General features: G+C 44.7%; 1 protein-coding gene across 1 annotated transcript in view; it reads left to right on the forward strand.

The window, feature by feature from the left end:
- Positions 1–19,103, forward strand: part of drd3 (dopamine receptor D3) — a 165,522-nt gene that overhangs the window by 113,408 nt on the left and 33,011 nt on the right. Inside the window, exons 3-5 of the mRNA XM_072514051.1 lie at positions 4,944–5,053; positions 6,988–7,124; positions 17,475–17,668. Of these exons, the coding sequence (XP_072370152.1) occupies positions 4,944–5,053; positions 6,988–7,124; positions 17,475–17,668 (441 nt within the window). The remainder of the gene's footprint in view (positions 1–4,943; positions 5,054–6,987; positions 7,125–17,474; positions 17,669–19,103) is intronic.

A 19,103-nucleotide genomic window follows, 5' to 3' on the forward strand; every position in this document is an offset into this window, starting at 1 on the left:
GCCATGGGGGATCGCCCGGGGGAGGGGCGAGGAGTGGAAGGTCCAGAGGTGTCCAGTACATGAGAGGAGGGTGCCCCAGTCAAAAGGGGCTTCCCATAGAGGCGCCGCAACCCCACTTCCCCGATTCTCCGGCCCGGATGGGCTGAGTGGCCGCGCGGATATGACAGAGTCCCGCCGGTGCCGTTCACCCCTGGTCGCTGCCGGCGGGAACTCTGCAGGAACGGTAGTGGGGCAGCCTGTGGGGGGGGGGCTCCTTCACCGGGGCGGGCCTCCGATGGGGTCTGGCCTGCGATCGGGGCCCGCCAATTGGCAGGCTGGCCTCTCCCCCCCCCCGGGCCTACTTTCTGGCGCGGCCGGCCCCTGAACACCGATGCCACGTTGAGTCGGGGCCGACATGCTAAAGAAGTCCCCCGCACATGCGCGAGTTGGCGCGACGCCCATTTGGCGCAGCGAAAGGAGGCTGGAGCGGCGTGAACTGCTCCAGCGCCGTGCTGGCCCCCTATGGGGGCCAGAATCGGTCGGACCCGGGCCCAGTTCGAGCCGTCATGAAACACGACGGCGTTCATGACGGCGCGAACACTTGGGCTCCGTATTGGAGAATCGGCCCCGCTGTTTTTCCATTCAATTAATTTTTACCATCTCTTTTCAAACATGCTGATACACAATTCATGCAAAGTGATTCTGAAAACCTGCACATGCTGGAGATACAAAGGAAGAATTTTTAAAATGCAAAAAATGTGAGGTCCATTTTAATTTTGTTGTTTTATTGATGCATAAATTTAATGCATTGGGTTTTATTATATCTGCAAATTGCATGTTGTAGCAGAGACTCCTGGCAATTTTCCACGTATTTGGTTTAGAAATGCCAGATTTCCTGTGCGCTTCCAATAGTTTTTGGTGAAGTTTTCTTTTAAAGTGTCATGTGATAAAAATTGCGAACCCCCCTACACTAAATGCCTAAATTTCAAGGCCTGAATATTTAAATTGCTCAAATAGAATTATGGCTAAAAAGCATCACTAAGTCGATCATTTAATTTTTCCTTGGATGAGGCACAAGCATCAACAAACTGGAAGTGGCGCAGCGCAAGTAACTTTCATTGTCTGATCAAAATAAATTATTCTCAAAACTTGAAAAGAGCAGTTGAAAGTAGGAACAACAGGCCAGCTTCTCAATTTTGTTCTTTTAGCAAACGTGTAACAGTCGCTATTCAGGACAAGGCTTGTAGAATCACCAGGTAGGGAAGTGACCCGCGGAAGACAACACTGGTGGTGCCCTGAAGTGAGATTTTGTGAAAGAATCAACTGGCATAACCTGATGATTCCTCTCACCCCTGAAAGTGCCTTGAACAGCATCCTGAAAAACAGAATGGGCATTGAACTAAGGACACGGGACTCAACACCTGGAGATAGGCAAAGCTTGGCCAGTGAATTGAAATAAGACTCCTCAATGGGATAAACATTTGCAGCAACAACAGTGTCAGTGTCACCACCAGATTCATAGCCTGGTCTGAGTTACAATCTGAGAATAATATAGACACAGGGCACGATTTAATCACCGTGTCGCGCCCACCGCAGATCTAGGCATGCTGCTTAAGTCATGGGGAGGTCAAAATCGGGATGCATGCTGGGAGCGAATTGTTCACTATCTAACTTCGGTCCTAGGTTTGATTACCGGCTTGGGTCACTGTCTGTGCAGCGTCGGGGCGGCGTGGCACGATTCTCCCCCCCCCCCCCCCCCCCCCCCGGCGATTCTCTGACCCGGCGCGCTGTCCCGTGTGCTGACCTAGATACGCAACCTCATCAAAGGGGTGGAACTAGGTGGAGCTAGTGGCCACCGCCACTCAATGGGACAGGTCCAGGTTGACACCCAGCACCCCCAACTCCCAGACGGCGCCCATAGGGCCCTGGGTTCACCTTGGTACGAAGGGGCAGCTGGTTGGAGCCCGGATGTCCCTTCATCATCTGGCTCTGCCAGACCTGGAGGTTCACCATGGTCTGCACCATTGTGACGACGCCCTCGGTGATGCTCCTCAGTGATTGGGCCAGGCTCCGCAGTGCCTCAGTATTGCCCACCTGCAACTGGGACAAGCTGCGCAGCACCTCGGCCATTCCCATCTGAGAGCGGGATATATCCCGCAGCACCTCATCAAGGTCAGCCTGGTACTGGATAACCTCCCCCAGCGAGGCTGACATGCTTCCAAGACACTCAGCCATGGCCGTCACTGACTGAGCGATGCCTTGGACACCTTCACCATGGTGCCAACGTCGTACACCAGACTCGCCACTGCAGTCGCCACACGAACAGTGTTGGTCTCGGTGCCACACATTGCCAACAAAATCTCCTGCGTCCATAGCCTTCTCCAATTGGCCATGGACCAGCTGGAGTGACACTGAAATCTCCCTCTGAATGTCCTGACCGCACTCTAACGTCTCCATCAGCTCCGGGTAACCCTTTTCCACAGGCTCAGCATCAGGCTGGGACCTAGGATCCAGCAGACCTCCGACTGCTGTCTCACCTGAGGGTTCCTGCCTCCACCTGATGTACATCAGCAGCTGTGTGGTGCTCATCAAATTGTGCCTGAGAAGCCTAGCAAATTTTTCCCACAGAGGTGTGTGTATTTGTGGTGGTGGAGGGTGGAGATGACAACTGTGATGCATCGGATGTGTCTTCCTCTGAGCTCTCCACCAAGGTGTTCTCCTGGGAGGCTGTAGAGGGGGCCACCCGGGATGGGCCAGCGCCGTCGGCTGGTGGACCAATGGGAGAATGGACATGTGGTCAGGGGGAGGGATGGATCAGTCAGTCCGGCAATCACTACTCATGATTGACAGGTCCTCCATGTGGGGCCTGATGGTTCCTCATCCCTGTCTTTTCCGCCAACCTCCATGTTGGTGACCGCTCTGTCCTTGGCTACTCCAGTCATCTCCAGGGCCCGTTCCTCAAAGATGGTGAGGATTCTTAAGTCCCGCACCCCGCCACCAGTCTGGGCTCTCTCCTGACGATTGTGGGAGAGCTTCTCCTTCAGAGACAGAGAGGGCATCATTAGACACACGCATGGTTCACAGTGGTGGGAGGATGGGGGATGTGAAGCGAGGGTTGAGGGGTGGTTGAAGGGTGAGGAGAGGGATGTGGGCCGCAAGGAGAGTTGGGAGAGATGTTTGAGCTGGGGTGAAAAGGTCTCAGCGAGTTGAGGCACATTTGTGTCTGCTCACTCATGCTGCCCGGTGTAGGTCGTTGACCTTTTTACGGCACTGGAGGCCAATCCCCCTGGTTACGCTCCCAGAGATTACAACCATCGCTAGCTCACCCCAGGCAGCACTGGTCGCCCTGTGGCTCACGCTCCGGGACCCTCGGGACAACAGGACATCTCTCCTTGCCTCCATCGCATCTAGGCACCTGGCCAGGTCTGCATCGCCGAATCATGTGGCCGGTCTTCTCGGCGCCATGGTTGTGAGTTGACTGGGGTTGGCTGTGCAAGAGCTGTTTAAGTGCTACTTGACCTTGTTAGCGGGGGGGCTGGTGAGCGGCGTCCCGGTGAATGGGCTGGCGAGCTGTCATTTGTGGCGAGAAGCCCGTGGGGCTTCATTAAGTGGATAAATTAACATTGAATAGTGTTGCCGGCCTCGCTGGGCCGAGCGCCAAGAAGCTTACGGCAGTTCCCACTCGCTACCACACTTAGAAATCGTTCCAGAGAATCACGCCCTATGTATTTGGCTCAATCACCCCTAAATGCCATGGTTGACTAAGCTCCAAAGAAAGGCCACTTGTACTAATCTATTCCATACTCTGATAATTTGTTGAAAAGTCCCTTCCAGTGTCTTATACTTCTTGTTCTAACTTTAAATTTATGCTGCCTTGTTACTGATTAGAAAGTTTTAAACATGGTCTCCATTGATTGGAACAGAGAAGTATAAGGGAGGGTTTAATTCAAGTGCTTAAAGTGTGAAAAAGTTTAAGAAGTTAAATAGAGAAAGCTTATTTCCACTGGTAGTTGAATCAGCAATAAAGCGTCATAAGCCTGGGATTAGTACTGGAAGTACAAAAAGACATTTTTTCATGCAATGAGCTATTATTACCACAAGTGCCTGTTACGGAGTGCAGATATGCTTAAATAACAGAGCTTGTTAGTACAGTGTGTTTTCTAATACTCCTATGTGAATGAAGTACTGTAAACTCAAGGTTAATTAATAAGTCTCCATGTTGCAGTGTAATTTAACAACCACTCCTTTTATTCATTTGGGTACTTAAGTTGGTTTTGCTGAATGATTTAACAGCCAAGGTTACAATTTCACCAAATATAGCACAATTTCTGTATCAACATTCCTTATTCACTCTATCACTGTCATCAATTGCTGTATTATTTAGCAACTGGTGCCACAAAGTCTCAAGAATCACTAAATTACAGGAATAATATATATATGGGCAGAGCATCCATCTAAATAAATACTTTGTCAGTGCTCTCATACCCATTGATGATATCTTAATTGAGCTGAATGTTCTCACCTTCAGTATCCTAACCAAAGACCACTGCATGATTGATCACTCTTGTGTCAACAGGTTATTCGAGTAATCTTCTTTAAATTGTCCTTTTAACCTAGACATTGGATTCAGATATGACAAAGACGCACCCAGCCCAGCTGACCCTGCATGCAAAGTCCTCCAGAATATCTGGGAACTTATACTAAATTATGGAGAGCAGTCAAGCAACAGCCTGATATAGTCATGTTCACAAAATGATTTCTCTCACCAATGTCCCAGAGGCCCCTGTGAAAATCCCCTCGTCGCTACATTCCGGTGCCTGTTCGGGTACACAGAGGGAGAATTCAGAATGTCCAATTCACCTAACAGCACGACTTTCAGGACTTGTGGGAGGAAACCGGGGCTTCTATTGATATCTTACCAATTGTTTTGTTGAGGAATTACAAGTGAACATTATCTCCCACAGGTGGTTGGGGATTGGAGATTTGGTCGTATAAGCTGCAACATCTTTGTGACGCTGGATGTCATGATGTGCACAGCAAGTATTTTAAACCTTTGTGCTATCAGTATTGACAGGTAAGTCCATCTCTCGTATATTTTAAAGTTGTTTTAAATGTGAGGAATAGTACTAAGGACATTTCTCAATATTAATAATGATAATCCATGCGGTAACTCTTTAGTGTTGCAGTCATTGATTTATGGAAGAGCTTAAACTTTAACATCTTCCTTAGTTCTGACGTAAAGTGCCAATCTTCACATTTAAGTGTCTGTATTTACAGTAGAAGAAACAAATTACATACTGGTACCAGAAATAGAGTATAACCAAGGGGCTTATCAGATGGAAGACCGTAAGGTTATTAAAACAACAGAGAAAAATCATTCAAGAAACTTAAGGGAATGAAAACTAGCTCCCGGACTTAATGGCCTACATCATAATGTTCTCTAAGAGGTAGCTGCAGAGATATTGGATGCACTATATCAGCGTGAGTTTCCACGCTACCTGCCATGTGTTTCACGGAGGGAGTTCGCCATTGGCCAGCGGCAGGATCTTCTGGTCCTAACATTGTCAGCGAGGATTCCTGTTGAATGCGCCCCTCGCCGCTGGAAACCCCAAGGTGGGGTGGCGCCATTGGCGGGACTAGAAGATTCTGCCAGCGTGAATGACTGGAAAATCTCACCACCTGTTTTTGCAAAATGTCGTGGTTTCTAGAACAACCCCATCACTTTGGAGTTTAGCATATGTGCCAGGCTCTGTTCAAGAGAGGAGGGAAAGTGAAACAGGGAACTACTGGTCTGTTAATCTGACCATGCAACTAGAAAATCATAGCATGATCAGACAGAGTCAACATGGTTTTACAAACGAGAAATAGTATTTGACAAATCTGTTAGAGTTTTGGAATACATAACTAACAGGATCATAGAATTTTCTTTTTTAAATCATAGAATTTACAGTGCAGAAGGAGGGATTCGGCCCATCGAGTCTGCACCGGCTCTTGGAAAGAGCACCCTACCCAAGGTCAACACCTCCACCCTATCCCCGTAACTCAGTAACCCCACCCAACACTAAGGGCAATTTTGAACACTAAGGGCAATTTAGCGTGGCCAATCCATCTATCCTGCACATCTTTGGACTGTGGGAGGAAACCGGAGCACCTGGAGGAAACCCACGCTCACACGGGGAGAACGTGCAGACTCCGCACAGACAGTGACCCAAGCCGGAATCGAACCTGGGACCCTGGAGCTGTGAAGCAATTGTGCAATCCACAAACCAAGGATGGTTTCAATCTGCAGTGATACCCTGGGCATATCATCAGAATTTTAATTTGAAAGAATAAAGTCAAGTAATTGGAAAAGAGTCACTCAAGATACAAAAGAAAGATGTTTGGTGCCTGACGGATGTGATGGGATCTGTTTGCCTACAACATAGGGTTCTATTGCCTGGATACCCAGTGTTGTGGGACAGTAAACATATTAAAATGCATCTTCAAGACTACAACCTCAAATCAAAAATGTCACATGCATTCTCCTCCAAATGTTCCCTTTGAAATATGCCAGATGTTCCCTAATAGTGGCTAACTTTTGCAGAACATTCTCCATTTCTGGCGCAAATCTGCCTCAAGTAATTATATCACCAATATAGCAATAGCTTTAAGAGCTGAAGTGAGTTATCCCCAGAGACCATTTGGTGTGCTGTGTTTTGGGGGTCAGTTTAGCTCAGTTGGCTGGCCAGCTGGTTTGTGATGCAGAGCTACGCCAACAGCGTGGGTTCAATTCTTGTACCAGCTGAGGTTATTCATGAAGGCCCCCTTTCTCAGCATTGCTCCTTGCCTGAGGTGTGGTGAACCTCAGGTTAAATCACCAGCAGTCAGCTCTTCCCCTCAAAGCGGAAAGCAGCCTATGGTCATCTGGATTACAGCGACTTTACTTTACTGAAGGCTTACATTTCTTTGACTGCATTATAATCCACTTTTATAGTACGGTGGCAAAATTTTGTTTTCTCTTGGTTTAAGGTACACTGCTGTTGTGATGCCAATCCTATACAACACAAATTACAGCTCCAGGAGGCGGGTGACTATAATGATCACTGCTGTGTGGATACTTTCGTTTGCAGTGTCTTGCCCTCTCCTGTTCGGGTTCAACACAACAGGTACAGAAGAATTTTAATGAAACAAACTTTTCACAGTTGGAAAACATTAGCAATGATTAAAGGGGCCTCTGTACATCCAGTCCAACTTGATCAATAATGCCCCTCACTCAGACATGAACCAAACCTCCAGATGATATTTAGAGAGATCTGAATCATAACCAAAATGAAATGTCCACTGGAAGAGTGATTAGATTGTATACACTCGGCACAAGATTGTCCATAGCACTGAAGTGAAAGACAATCTCATGCCTCTTTATTTAACCAATGAAAAGCACGAAGTCTGAAAATGTGTGTTGTCAATGGTAACTGATGTATGCTTAATCCACGTTCCTTTGTCTGCAATTTCAATGCAATTCTAAAAAAACAGTCTCAATCCCGAATTATAATGCCAGACAAAGGAATTTCATAGGAACATTGCAACAATTCTTTCCAGGGTTTGTTTTGTTTCAGCTTAACACTTAAAAACTTATTTTCATTAATTAAAAATAAAGTTTGCCATAATGCTCATGTAGCAAGAACAAACCTTTAAACCTCATGTGTTCTCCACACTACAAAGGGCAGGCTAAGAGAGGTAAATAGACCTAACCTTGACAGGAATTCAGAATGACTCCTCATGGGATTTTCTTCAATGAAAAACTAATTGTCTTTATTTTAATTACTGTTATGGGCGAGGCGTTTTCAGAACCCCAAAATGTATCATGGAGTTCAACCAACCTCTCCCTTTAATGTATTTGTTGCTTTTCCTAGCACGCGGCTTTTTCCCTAGGTATGGGATAACAATTATGGACACGTGGGTTTTTAAACACAAAACACTGGTTATTCCTGAACTCAACTTAACATCTAAATAAACATTGGATCTCTTAACACCCCTTACTTCAAAGATAACTATGAAAATATTGCAACAGTAAATACTTCCTTAAAATGTTCCTTCAAACTTCCAAGAGACTTAACACTGTTAAACAAAATCACATCAGGCTTTACAATTATGAGTTTAAATCACCCAAATGATCCAGAGATCGTCTTTTATGGCAGACATCACAGCAAATCCAGTTCATTGCAAAACACAGACACACACAAGCTCTTTTCAAACTGAAACTAAAAACCGGCAGCTCTCTGGAAACACAGACACACACCAGCTCTTTTTCAAAAAACTGCAAAACAAAATTGCAAAATGGCTGACCTGAGCTCAGCCTCACCCACTCTCTGACATCACTGTTTTCTTAAAGGTACATTGCTTAAACATCCATGTCTTAAAGGTACCCTCACATGACACCTACCCCCAAGAAAAAAAAAACCATCAACTTCAAGATGGTGTCATTTTTCACTTTTGCACCATCCACTAAGAAATGTACGCAGTAAATATACTTTTTCGTTTTAAAAAAAAAACAACGCATGCAAACAGGTATAATAATATAGTCCATTTTTCTTTGCTCTTCTTCCTCCAACCAAAATCCTTCTCGATTGACAGTCTCTCTGAACAAAGTCTCTGCGCGATCCATCCATTCCTCTACTCCTCGGCATTTCTCTTTAGAATCAGATACTTCAGTTCAATCTGACAACAGAGTCCCTTGCAATTCTCCAATACAGGAACATTGGTGATCACAGCTTTCAGGCAGTCAAATGCCTGTTGAAAGTCCGCTGTCCATTGAATTTTTTAAAGTTTCTTCAGCAATTCCATCAGTGGAATAATCACGCCACAAAACTTTTGCACAACTGTTCGATCAAAGCCATTCATGCTAAGAAATCGCATTATTTCCCTTCGTCTTGAGGATATCGGAAACTCCGCAAGGAAAGTGATTCGGGCTTCTCCAAATTCACTTTCGGCTCGGTCCATCACCAAATCCGCCTCCTGAAGTCGATCGAAGAACTCCATACAATGTTTTAAATGTTCTTTCCATGCCTGGAAGTTGGAAATAAAAGCAGATTGTCCCAATTTCTCCATGCAATCCTTCAATGATGGGACAGGATAAGAGTCCATTCTTGTAACTGCATTCACCCTTCTATAGTCCACACACAACCGTTGGGTACGGTCTGGTTTAGGTACCAACACTATGGCTGAGCTCCATTGTCTGCAACCCACTTCAATAATGCCATTCTTCAGCGTACTCTCAATCTCTTTGCTAACCTGTGCCAATTTTAAAGGATTAAGTCTATATGGATGTTGTTTGATAGGAAAGCATTTCCCACATCTTCATCATGTATAGCCATTTTAGTACTTCCCAATTTATCTCTACAAACTTGCCCATGTGATATCAATAACTCTTTCAGGTCAGTCTGTTTTTCCTCTGGAAGGTAACTTAACAATTCATCCCAATTTTTAAGAACATTCTTATTTTCCAATTTAATTTGAAGTATGTCAAATTCACAGTCATCTGGATTTGGTTTGTCACTTTGAGTTAGAATCATTAAAACCTCTTTTTCCTCTCCTTCCCTTTCAAAGTACCCTTTAAGCATATTCACATGACACACTCGGTGAGTCTTCCTTCTATCTGGTGTTTTTACCACATAATTCACCTCACTTAATTTCCTTTCAATCTGATACGGTCCACGAAACCTAGCTTTTAAAGGCTCCCCTACCACTGGTAACAACACTAAAACTTTATCCCCACTGGCAAAACTACGAACTTTGGATTTCTTGTCCGCTACCCATTTCATCACATTTTGTGCAACTTTCAAATGTTGTCTAGCCAATTCACCTGCTCTATTTAATCGTTCCCTAAAATTTGACACGTAATTTCCGATTTCTCACCCACCAATTTTTCCTTTATCAATTTAAGTGGTCCTCTTACCTCATAACCAAAAATTTAGTTTAAAAGGACTAAATTTGGTAGACTCATTAGGTGCATCCCTAATAGCAAACAATACGAATGGGATTCCTTTATCTCAATCCTCTGGATAATCTTGACAATACGCCCTCAACATTGTCTTTAATGTCTGATGCCACCTTTCTAACGCTCCCTGCGATTCTGGATGGTACGCAGTTGATTTAAATTGTTTTATTCCTAAGCAATCCATAACTTCTTTGAATAACTTTGAAGTAAAATTCGTTCCTTGATCCGATTGAATTTCTGTGGGTAGTCCATATCGAGTAAAGAATTCAAGTAACTCCTCTACAATCCTTTTAGCTGTAATATTACGTACTGGAATGGCCTCTGGAAACCTAGTAGACACATCCAGTAGAGTCAAAAGATATTGATTCCCATTTTTTTTTTAGGAAGCGGTCCTACACAATTGATTAGGACCCTTGTACAAGGTTCCTCAAATGCTGGAATGGGTATTCAGGGCGCTGGTTTTATCACTGCTTGAGGTTTCCCTATCACTTGACATGTGTGACATGATTGACAAAATTTAACTACATCTTTTTGTAGTCCAGGCCAATAAAAATGTTTCTGGATTTTAGCTTGAGTTTTCCTTTTTCCCAAATGACCTCCCACTGGTACCTCATGTGCAACTCGCAACACCTCCTTTCTATACCCTACCGGCAATAATACTTGATGAACGTCTGCCCACTTTTCATCCGCCTGCATATGTACAGGTCTCCATTTTCTCATTAAGACATCATTTTCACGGTAATAACACTCTGGTATACTATCAGATTCCTCTTCCGTATATGCTTTCTGATGTATCCGTTTTATTTCTACATCTTTCTGTTGTAACTCCACCAATTTTTCTGAACTAAAAATATCCACCTCATCCTCCACCTGTTCTTGTTCTTTTTCAACCATCTGATCAAAAATAGTTTCTGATAATTGCACTTTAACTTCATCTTCACTCTTTGATTTCTCCTCTTGTCTTAACCTGTGACTTTGCGACCTTGTTACTACACAATCCGGAAAAATCCCAGGATATTCGTCCTTCAACACTTCAGTTGACTGGTTTTCCACTGGCTCATCAACCACAGTAGGCATCACTCCCACCTGCGATCCAGCTATATGATTAACCAAGATAAACTGTATTCCTAGACAAGATAGTTGATCTGTTACTCCTACTACCACTTCACCACTCTTCACTGGACATTAGAACCTTACCTTACATAATGGAACGCTACTTCTCTCACCCTGAATTCCACATATCACCACCTTTTCTGGCAACATTCTTCCCAACCTACATAATTCCTCATCTCTTACCATTAAAGATTGACTAGCCCCTGTATCTCTTAAAATTGGGACTTCTTTACCTGCTCCTCCTGATACACATGAGTAAACGTTACCCACAAAAATAAACTCTTTAAAGACATCTGGCACCTTCTTAACAATTACTTCTTGAACAGGCCGTACAATCGTTTGCACTTCCTTCGCTTCCCTTGGGCTTTCCTTTACCAGTCTAACAAACCCCACTGTCTTATCCTGTTTTATCACATCAGCCTTCCCAGTGCTTTTCTTCAACCACCAACACTGTGACTTTACATGGCCTAGTTTATTACAGTGAAAACATTTGAAACTTTTCATTTCTTTTCCACCCTCCTGGATTTCTTTTTAAATCTGAGGTACACTCTCTTTATTGTCTCCCGTCAGATCACCTTTACCTTTACCACTTGAGGATTTCTCATGTCCCCAGTTTCTATCTCTCACCAGCTGAAACTGATGTCAGAAACCAATCTTTGATTTATGAACTAATTCAGAATCATCTGCCATTTCCGCTGCTAATCTCGCAGTTTTAACCCTCTGTTCTTCCACATGAGTTCTCACTACATTAGGAATTGATTTTTTAAACTCCTCCAAAAGTATAATTTCTCTGAGAGCTTCATACGTTTGGTCTATTTTCAAAGCCCTTATCCACCTATCAAAATTACCCTGTTTGAACCTTTCAAATTCCATGTATGTTTGACCAAATTCTTTCCTTAAATTTCTAAACCTTTATCTGTAAGCTTCAGGCACTAGCTCAAATGCACTTAAGATGGATTTCTTCACCTCCTCATACGTCTCAGATACCACCTCCGGTAGTGATGCAAACACTTCACTAGATCTACCTACCAGCTTTGTTTGAATCAGTAATACCCACATGTCCTGTGGTCATTGCATTTGTATAGTTACCTTCTCAAATGAAATGAAAAAGGCTTCCACTTCCTTCTCGTCAAATCTTGGCAATGCTTGGACATATTTAAATAGATTCCCACCAAGCCTTCGACTTTGACGCTCTTTCTCACTATCCTCCTCACTATCATCCAATTGTACGTTTCCCTTTACGTCTGCCAACTTTAACTGATTGTCATGTTTCATGGTCATTTTCTGAAGTTCAAACTCCCTCTCTTTATCTTTTTCCCTGATCTGTATCTCCCTTTCTTTTTCTTTTTGTTCTGCTAGGGCTATTCTTTCTTTTCTCCTTTCTTCTCTCTCCTTTTCTTTTTCCTCTCTCTCTCTTTCTCTTTCTTTTTCCACTCTCTCACTCTCGTATGCCAGCCGCTTTAATTCTTTCTCATGTTTCATTTGTTTAATTTGCAACTGAATTTTTGCCATTTCCAATGAGTCAAACTCTATCTCAGGCAACTTTAAATGCTTAACAACCGCCATAATTACCTCATCGTTTCGCATTTTGTCAGGCAATGTTAACTGCAATGTTTTTGTCAAATCTGACAGTCAGCTTTTCGTTTCTGTCCGTAAAGTACAACGTGTGACCTTCTCCACCCCCAAAAACTTCTAAGCCTCTGAAAGAGCCGTTGTTTTTAAGCCGGAGAAGATGGATAGGATGTATAAGAGGTGGAGGGAGGCGGGGCTGGTGAGGGCGAGGGACTTGTACTTGGAAGAGAAGTTTGCAGATCTGGATGAGTTGCAGGAGAGGTTTGGGTTGCTGAGGGGGAGTGAATTTAGATATAAACCTTGCATGAAAGGAGTGAAAAATGAAATGAAATGAAAATCGCTTATTGTCACAAGTAGGCTTCAAATGAAGTTACTGTGAAAAGCCCCTAGTCGCCACATTCCGGCACCTGTTCGGGAGGCTGGTACGGGAATTGCTGGCCTGCCTTGGTCTGCTTTAAAAGTCAGCTTTTTAGCCCTGTGCTAAACCAGCCCCAGGAGTGAGGGCATTCCCTAGGTTACCGGAGTACACCTTGCTGGAGCAAATATTGCTCCCGGATGAAATTTGAGAGGATAGGATTGGGGATATATATGGTGGTTGGGGGAGCAGGGGTTGGGGGGGAGAGGTGCAGGCGGTGAGGATCAACAGCAAATGGAGGAGGACTTAGGGGAGGAGATAGGCTGGGGACTGTGATGCAAGGCGATGCATCGGGTGAATTAAACTGCCTCCTGCACGAGGATGAGCTTGATTCAGTTGAAGGTGGTGCACAGGGTACATATGACCTGGGTGAGGATGAATGGGTTCTTCCAAGGGGTGGACGATGGGTGAGAGAAGTGTGGGCGAGGGCCGGCAAATCATGTGCATATGGTTTGCGAGAAGCTGGAGATGTACTAGGAAGCGGCATTTGTGGTGCTATCTCAGATTGTGGGGGTGAAGGTCAGGCCGGATCCAATGGTGGTGTTCTTTGGGTATCAGAAGTGCTGGAGCTGCTGGAGGGGAAGGGGCCAATTTTGTGGCTTTTGCTTCTCTAATGGCCCAGCGAAGGATCTTGCTAAATTGGAGGTCGGATGCGCCCCAGGGTGTAGCGGCCTGGCTGGGGGATTTGTACGGTTTTCTCCAGTTGGAAAAGATTAAATTTGAGTTTAGGGAGCTGGAGGAGGGTTTCGAGGCATGGTGAGGGTTGTTCATGACAATGTTTGAGGAACTGTTTGTTGTGGGGTGGGGGAAGGGAGCATGGAGAGGGGAGGGGGTATAAAGGGGAATATTGTACAAATTGTGGACTGAGAGTACGTGGAGTGTGCTTTTGTATATGTTGATTTTATTTTACACATGTTTGGAATAAAATACATTTTAAAAAAACAAGATCTGGGTGGTGGGATTTTGGTGGGGAGGGGTTTGCAGTGGTGAGTAGGAAGGAATAGTAATGGAGGTAGCACCAATCATTGAGGTGATCTTTCTGATACAAAGACAACAGGGATGCCTTCCATTAAAACAGGAGCAGGACAGCAACAGCAACAGTCAAATTGGGAAACAAAGGAGGGATAAATAGCCACCGGGGAAAACGGGCAAAGGGACTCTGAATTTCCATTCCTGACATATTTAAATTGACTTAAAGCTTCAGGTACATTAGGATAGTCATAAAAGTTGAAATAAATGGGGAAATTTCCCTTATTCTATGGGGTTTTCCCATATTTAAGTCCATTGTCCTGTGTCCTCGGTCGAAGGTTCTTCCCATAATTTGGTCTTTTAAATCTTGCTGGTTGTGGGTTGGGTAGGGTGTTCAATAGTGTTAAAAATTTCAACTCCAACCTAACCCACCTTGAACCCATCCATTTCTACTTTTAATGGAGGTGTGGGGGAAGGTAGTAGGCTTGTTTTGGGGGTGCAGTCAACCAAATCACAGCAAGTCGCTCCTTTAAATATTCTGATGGGTTCATGCATCTCTGTTCCTGCTTTAACCCTAACCAGCCGACTTTCTGCCCCTTGGGAAACCTGGCAGCTGAAGGTAGGCGAGGATTGCTATGCAGAAAGGCCCTTCCAGCACTGCTTGTGAGCCAGAAGGAGCAGGGGTACTTGCCCTCCAGCTCACCAAGTTCATTAGTTTTCCAATCCACCCATCGCTGCGATCATTGACCTCCCACATAATCATCGATTCTCATGTGTGCCTCCCATCTTTCATCAACCCTCCATTATGACACCCGGACCCCCTAATTATGTTGTTCCTACCCCTCTCCACTCCTAATTTCTATTCTGACCAACAGACAATCTACCTGCTCCTCAGTTATCATAGAACCATAGAATTTACAGTGCAGAAGGAGGTCATTCATCCCATCGAGTCTGCACCAGCTCTTGGAAAGACCACCCTACATAAGCCCACGCCCCCACCTATCCCTGTAACCCAATCTAACCAATTTTGGACATTAAGTGCAATTTAGCATGGCCAATCCACCCAACCTGCACATCTTTGCACAGTGGGAGGAAACCGGAGCACCCGGAGGAAATCCACGCAGACACAGGGAGAACGTGCAGACTCCGCACAGTGACCCAAGCCGGGTATCGAACCTGGGACCCTGGAGCTGTGGAGCAACTGTGATAACCACTGTGCTACCGTGCTGCATGACCCATGCCCATGGGCCCATGCCCAAGACCACTCTTAGAGCATCCTTCCACCTATTTAGAAACCCCATCCCAATAAATACCCAGAACCAGGGGACATGATTCTCCGAAATGGAGACAAAGTCCAACGGCAATTTGAAAACCGGAGTGTTTCACTCCGGTGTCGGAGCCCGCTCCAGCCCTCTATTCTCCCGCCCCCGGGGGGCTAGGAGCGGCGTCGCATATTTTACGCGAGCTGGGCCTTGGCGCCGTGTGAAAAGCAGCGCCGCGTCAATGACGTCACCCGCACATGCACGGGTTGGCCGGCGCCAACCCGCGCATGCGCGGTTGCCATCCTCCCCGAGGCCGCCCCGCAAGAAGATGGCGGATTGATCTTGCGGGGCGGCGGAGGAAAGGAGGTTTCCCTTTAGAGAGGCCGGCCCGCTGACCGGTGGGCACCGATCGCAGGCCAGACCCCATCGGAGGCCCCCCCCCCCCGGTGCAGGAACCCCCCTAAACCCCCACAGGCTGCCCCCCCAACTTTCCCGCGCAGTTCCCGCCAGCAGCGACCAGGTGTGGACGGCGCCAGCGGGAACCTGTCATGTTGGGGCGGCCGCTTGGCCCATCCGGGCCGGAGAATCGCCGCTCGCCTTTTGCAAACGGCGAGGGGCCAGGCGTGATTCCCGCGGTGCTGGTTTGGAGGGGGTGGGAGAATCACGTGCGGGTGTCAGGGCGCCGTGGCGGGACTCGCGCGGCACCCCGGTGATTATCCCACCCGGCGTGGGGGGGGGGGAGAATTCCGCCCAAGATGTTTGAATAGAGGTGTATTGGGAGCACCATTCAATCTGTATTTTCAGATGGGTTTGAGACCTAACAGGACACTGGAGGTAATGCCTTTTCCAGTAATGTGAATTGTTCAACCATATCTGAGTTCAGTTGCAGAAATGGGAACATTATTTGCAGATCTGAGACAGAAACCATTTGCTCCCATCATAAATAGAAAAATAACTTTACATCAGCATGTATGCACTGGTGGCAATGAGCCAAACCAGGACCTCTGGATGCTCCGGTTTCCTCCCACAGTCCAAAGCTGTGCAGGTTAGGTGGATTGGCTATGCTCAATGCGTGGGGTTACGGGGTTGGGGTGGGAGGTTTGGTGCAAACTCGATGAGCTGAAATGCTTCCATCTGCACAGTAGGGATTCTATAGGACCATTACCTCATGGTTGCTCCATGAAAATACCCAAGAAGGTAGATGTTTTTGTAAAGATAATTGAAGAATGTACTTTAATAGATTTAAAAACGCTGTTATTTTTGCAGTCATTGCTAGGTTAAAAACAATTATTCCCTGGGAGGGAAATTAGAAATGTATCATGTTTTATGGCTACACATCAACTTGAAAAATAATCAACCATAAAAATAAATAAATGATAAAACTTTTATTGAACAACCTTTTTGAAGATTTGGCAAGGTTGAGCCAAGGTCCCATTTGCCTATTCCAGTTTCATAGTTGGATGCACTGTTTGAAGAGCGGGGAGTCCTTCTGTTTGCTGAACCAATATCCATCACTTGATCAATATCACTAAAATGATAAGTTAATTGGTTAATTGCCTCATGGCAATTTGAGTCACAGCAGCAGGTGAAAATTCACTGACACCGGTCAAAGGTTCGTCAAAAAGGGCTTTAGGCATGTTGACATAAAGTGGGGTATAAGCACATATACCATTATTTATCTATATTTAATCTGGTTGCTAAATTTCTATTGTGCAAAGGTTTGCTTAAAACATGCAATAACAAACACTTCAATTTGGCTGTAACAATTTGGCTGTAACACATGGGTTAATCAATCTGTAATGTAGTCAGATTATTTTTTTGGATAGATACACAGGATTTTACAGTACAGACGCAAGTCATTCAGCTCAGAGGGTATAAGCCAGTTTTTATGCTCCACATAATTTTTTATTGGCTGAAATGTTGGCATTTACTGTGGTTACAGCATACATAGGCAATCTGATTATGTGCTGATAAAGAACAACAGAGACCACTGGTCGCTCTTTGCATCACACAAAATATTAGCTACACAAAAAATAATTTTGCCTGGCTCCAAATATGAAATACTATAAAATTGTCCATTTTGAGAACTATATGTCTGTAACTTTGACATATACAGTCATGCTAGATTAGGAAATAACATTTAATGAATTGATGAAACTTCTGATATTCTGCTTTATTCAATTTGCAGATGACCCCAGATTGTGTTCTATATCCAATCCAGATTTTGTTGTGTATTCATCCATCGTGTCCTTCTACTTGCCATTTTTTGTTACATTGTTGGTTTATGTACGTATTTACGTTGTACTTAAAAAGAGAAGGAAACGCATCACTGCTAGACAAAACAGCGTTACCGTGGCTACAGACGGTGTCATGCAGACCCAGGTAATTCAGGTGAAAAGAGATTGTAATTTAACTGTGGATTTTGTTCTTTGCATTCTTTATAATCTGAGGCTTAACATGGACACTCAACATTTTCTTAATGATTATGGAGTGGCACAAATCTCCACTGGGATTGCCTCCCAAACCCAGCTGACGAAGATACACTGCGAGGAGTGTCAAACTGAGGGATATTGTTGCAACTACCTGCCAATGACTAAGGGTAACTGTCTTCACAGGATCTGGATCAGAGATGCAGAGCTCTAAACATCCATATTCAGGATCCTATTGCTGCTACATACCATAGGGCTAGCACCCTGAATGACAATACCTAAGCAGTGTGGCCACAAACCACTTCCATCTCCATGTAGGCACCTGAGAGATGAATTTATGGAAATGCTGCAATGAAGTGGCAAACACCATTCTACATTATAATAATAATCTTTATTATTGTCACAACTAGGCTTACATTAACACTGCAATGAAGTTACTATGAAAAGCCCCTAGTCGCCACATTCCGGCGCCTGTTCGGGTCTTTTGTGGGAGGAAACCGGGGCACCCGGAGGAAACCCACGCAGACACTGGGAGAGCGTGGAGACTCTGTACAGACAGTGACCCAGACGGGAATTGAACCTGTGACCCTGGTGCCGTGAAGCAACAATGCTAACGACTGTGCTACCATTAACAGCCATCAAATAGGGCAGTCTGGTTTGGACAATCACTTACACAAAGAACTTACTTTTCCTTAATGTTTGTTTGTAACATCTTAAACCAATTGTGACATGCTCTTTAATTGTCACCATCCTTTTAAATTTCACTTACAAATACATTTATGCTCCTGCCAATAGCATGTTCCTTACAGTTGTTCCAATCCCACCTGGATCTGTAGATAATTATGCAAATATACGAACCCAGGAACGGAGCAATGAAAGACCTATTGAAATCGACCATGAGGTTTAAGTGTAGTCTCGTGTACACTTTTAACTCAGTAGAAATTTAAACTGCACGTCTCGGGTGTGAAATTAAATTTTTTTTTGTGTCTATTGATTATAATTGAGAATTTGAGATCTTCTTGTGGTTACAAATCAAATGTTCTCAGTAAAGCCCCTGCCAGCAGAAGACTTTAAGAGAAATAATGAACTTAGTGGTTTACAAACAAATTGAATTTTCAAAATACAGTAACGGTTTCGTGCTCAAAACAAAACAGCTTGCGCAGACTTTAAGAATTAAAGTGGAAATATGAAAAGAAAAGTGGAAATATGAGTGGAAGTATGGAAATATGAAAATACGAAATAAGGATAGCAAGTAGTTAGGTAAAAGGTATAGAGTGATCCTGGATGGAAAATGGCTGCCCGGACCTCTATCTTTAAGGAAAATGTTATCAGTCTGACTCCATCTGTCCCTACCCTTGTAATGTGCTGATTGGCTTGGATGAGTCTCA

This window comes from Scyliorhinus torazame, chromosome 8 (genome assembly GCF_047496885.1).
Source record: "Scyliorhinus torazame isolate Kashiwa2021f chromosome 8, sScyTor2.1, whole genome shotgun sequence".
In the NCBI taxonomy this organism is placed as follows: Eukaryota; Metazoa; Chordata; class Chondrichthyes; order Carcharhiniformes; family Scyliorhinidae; genus Scyliorhinus; species Scyliorhinus torazame.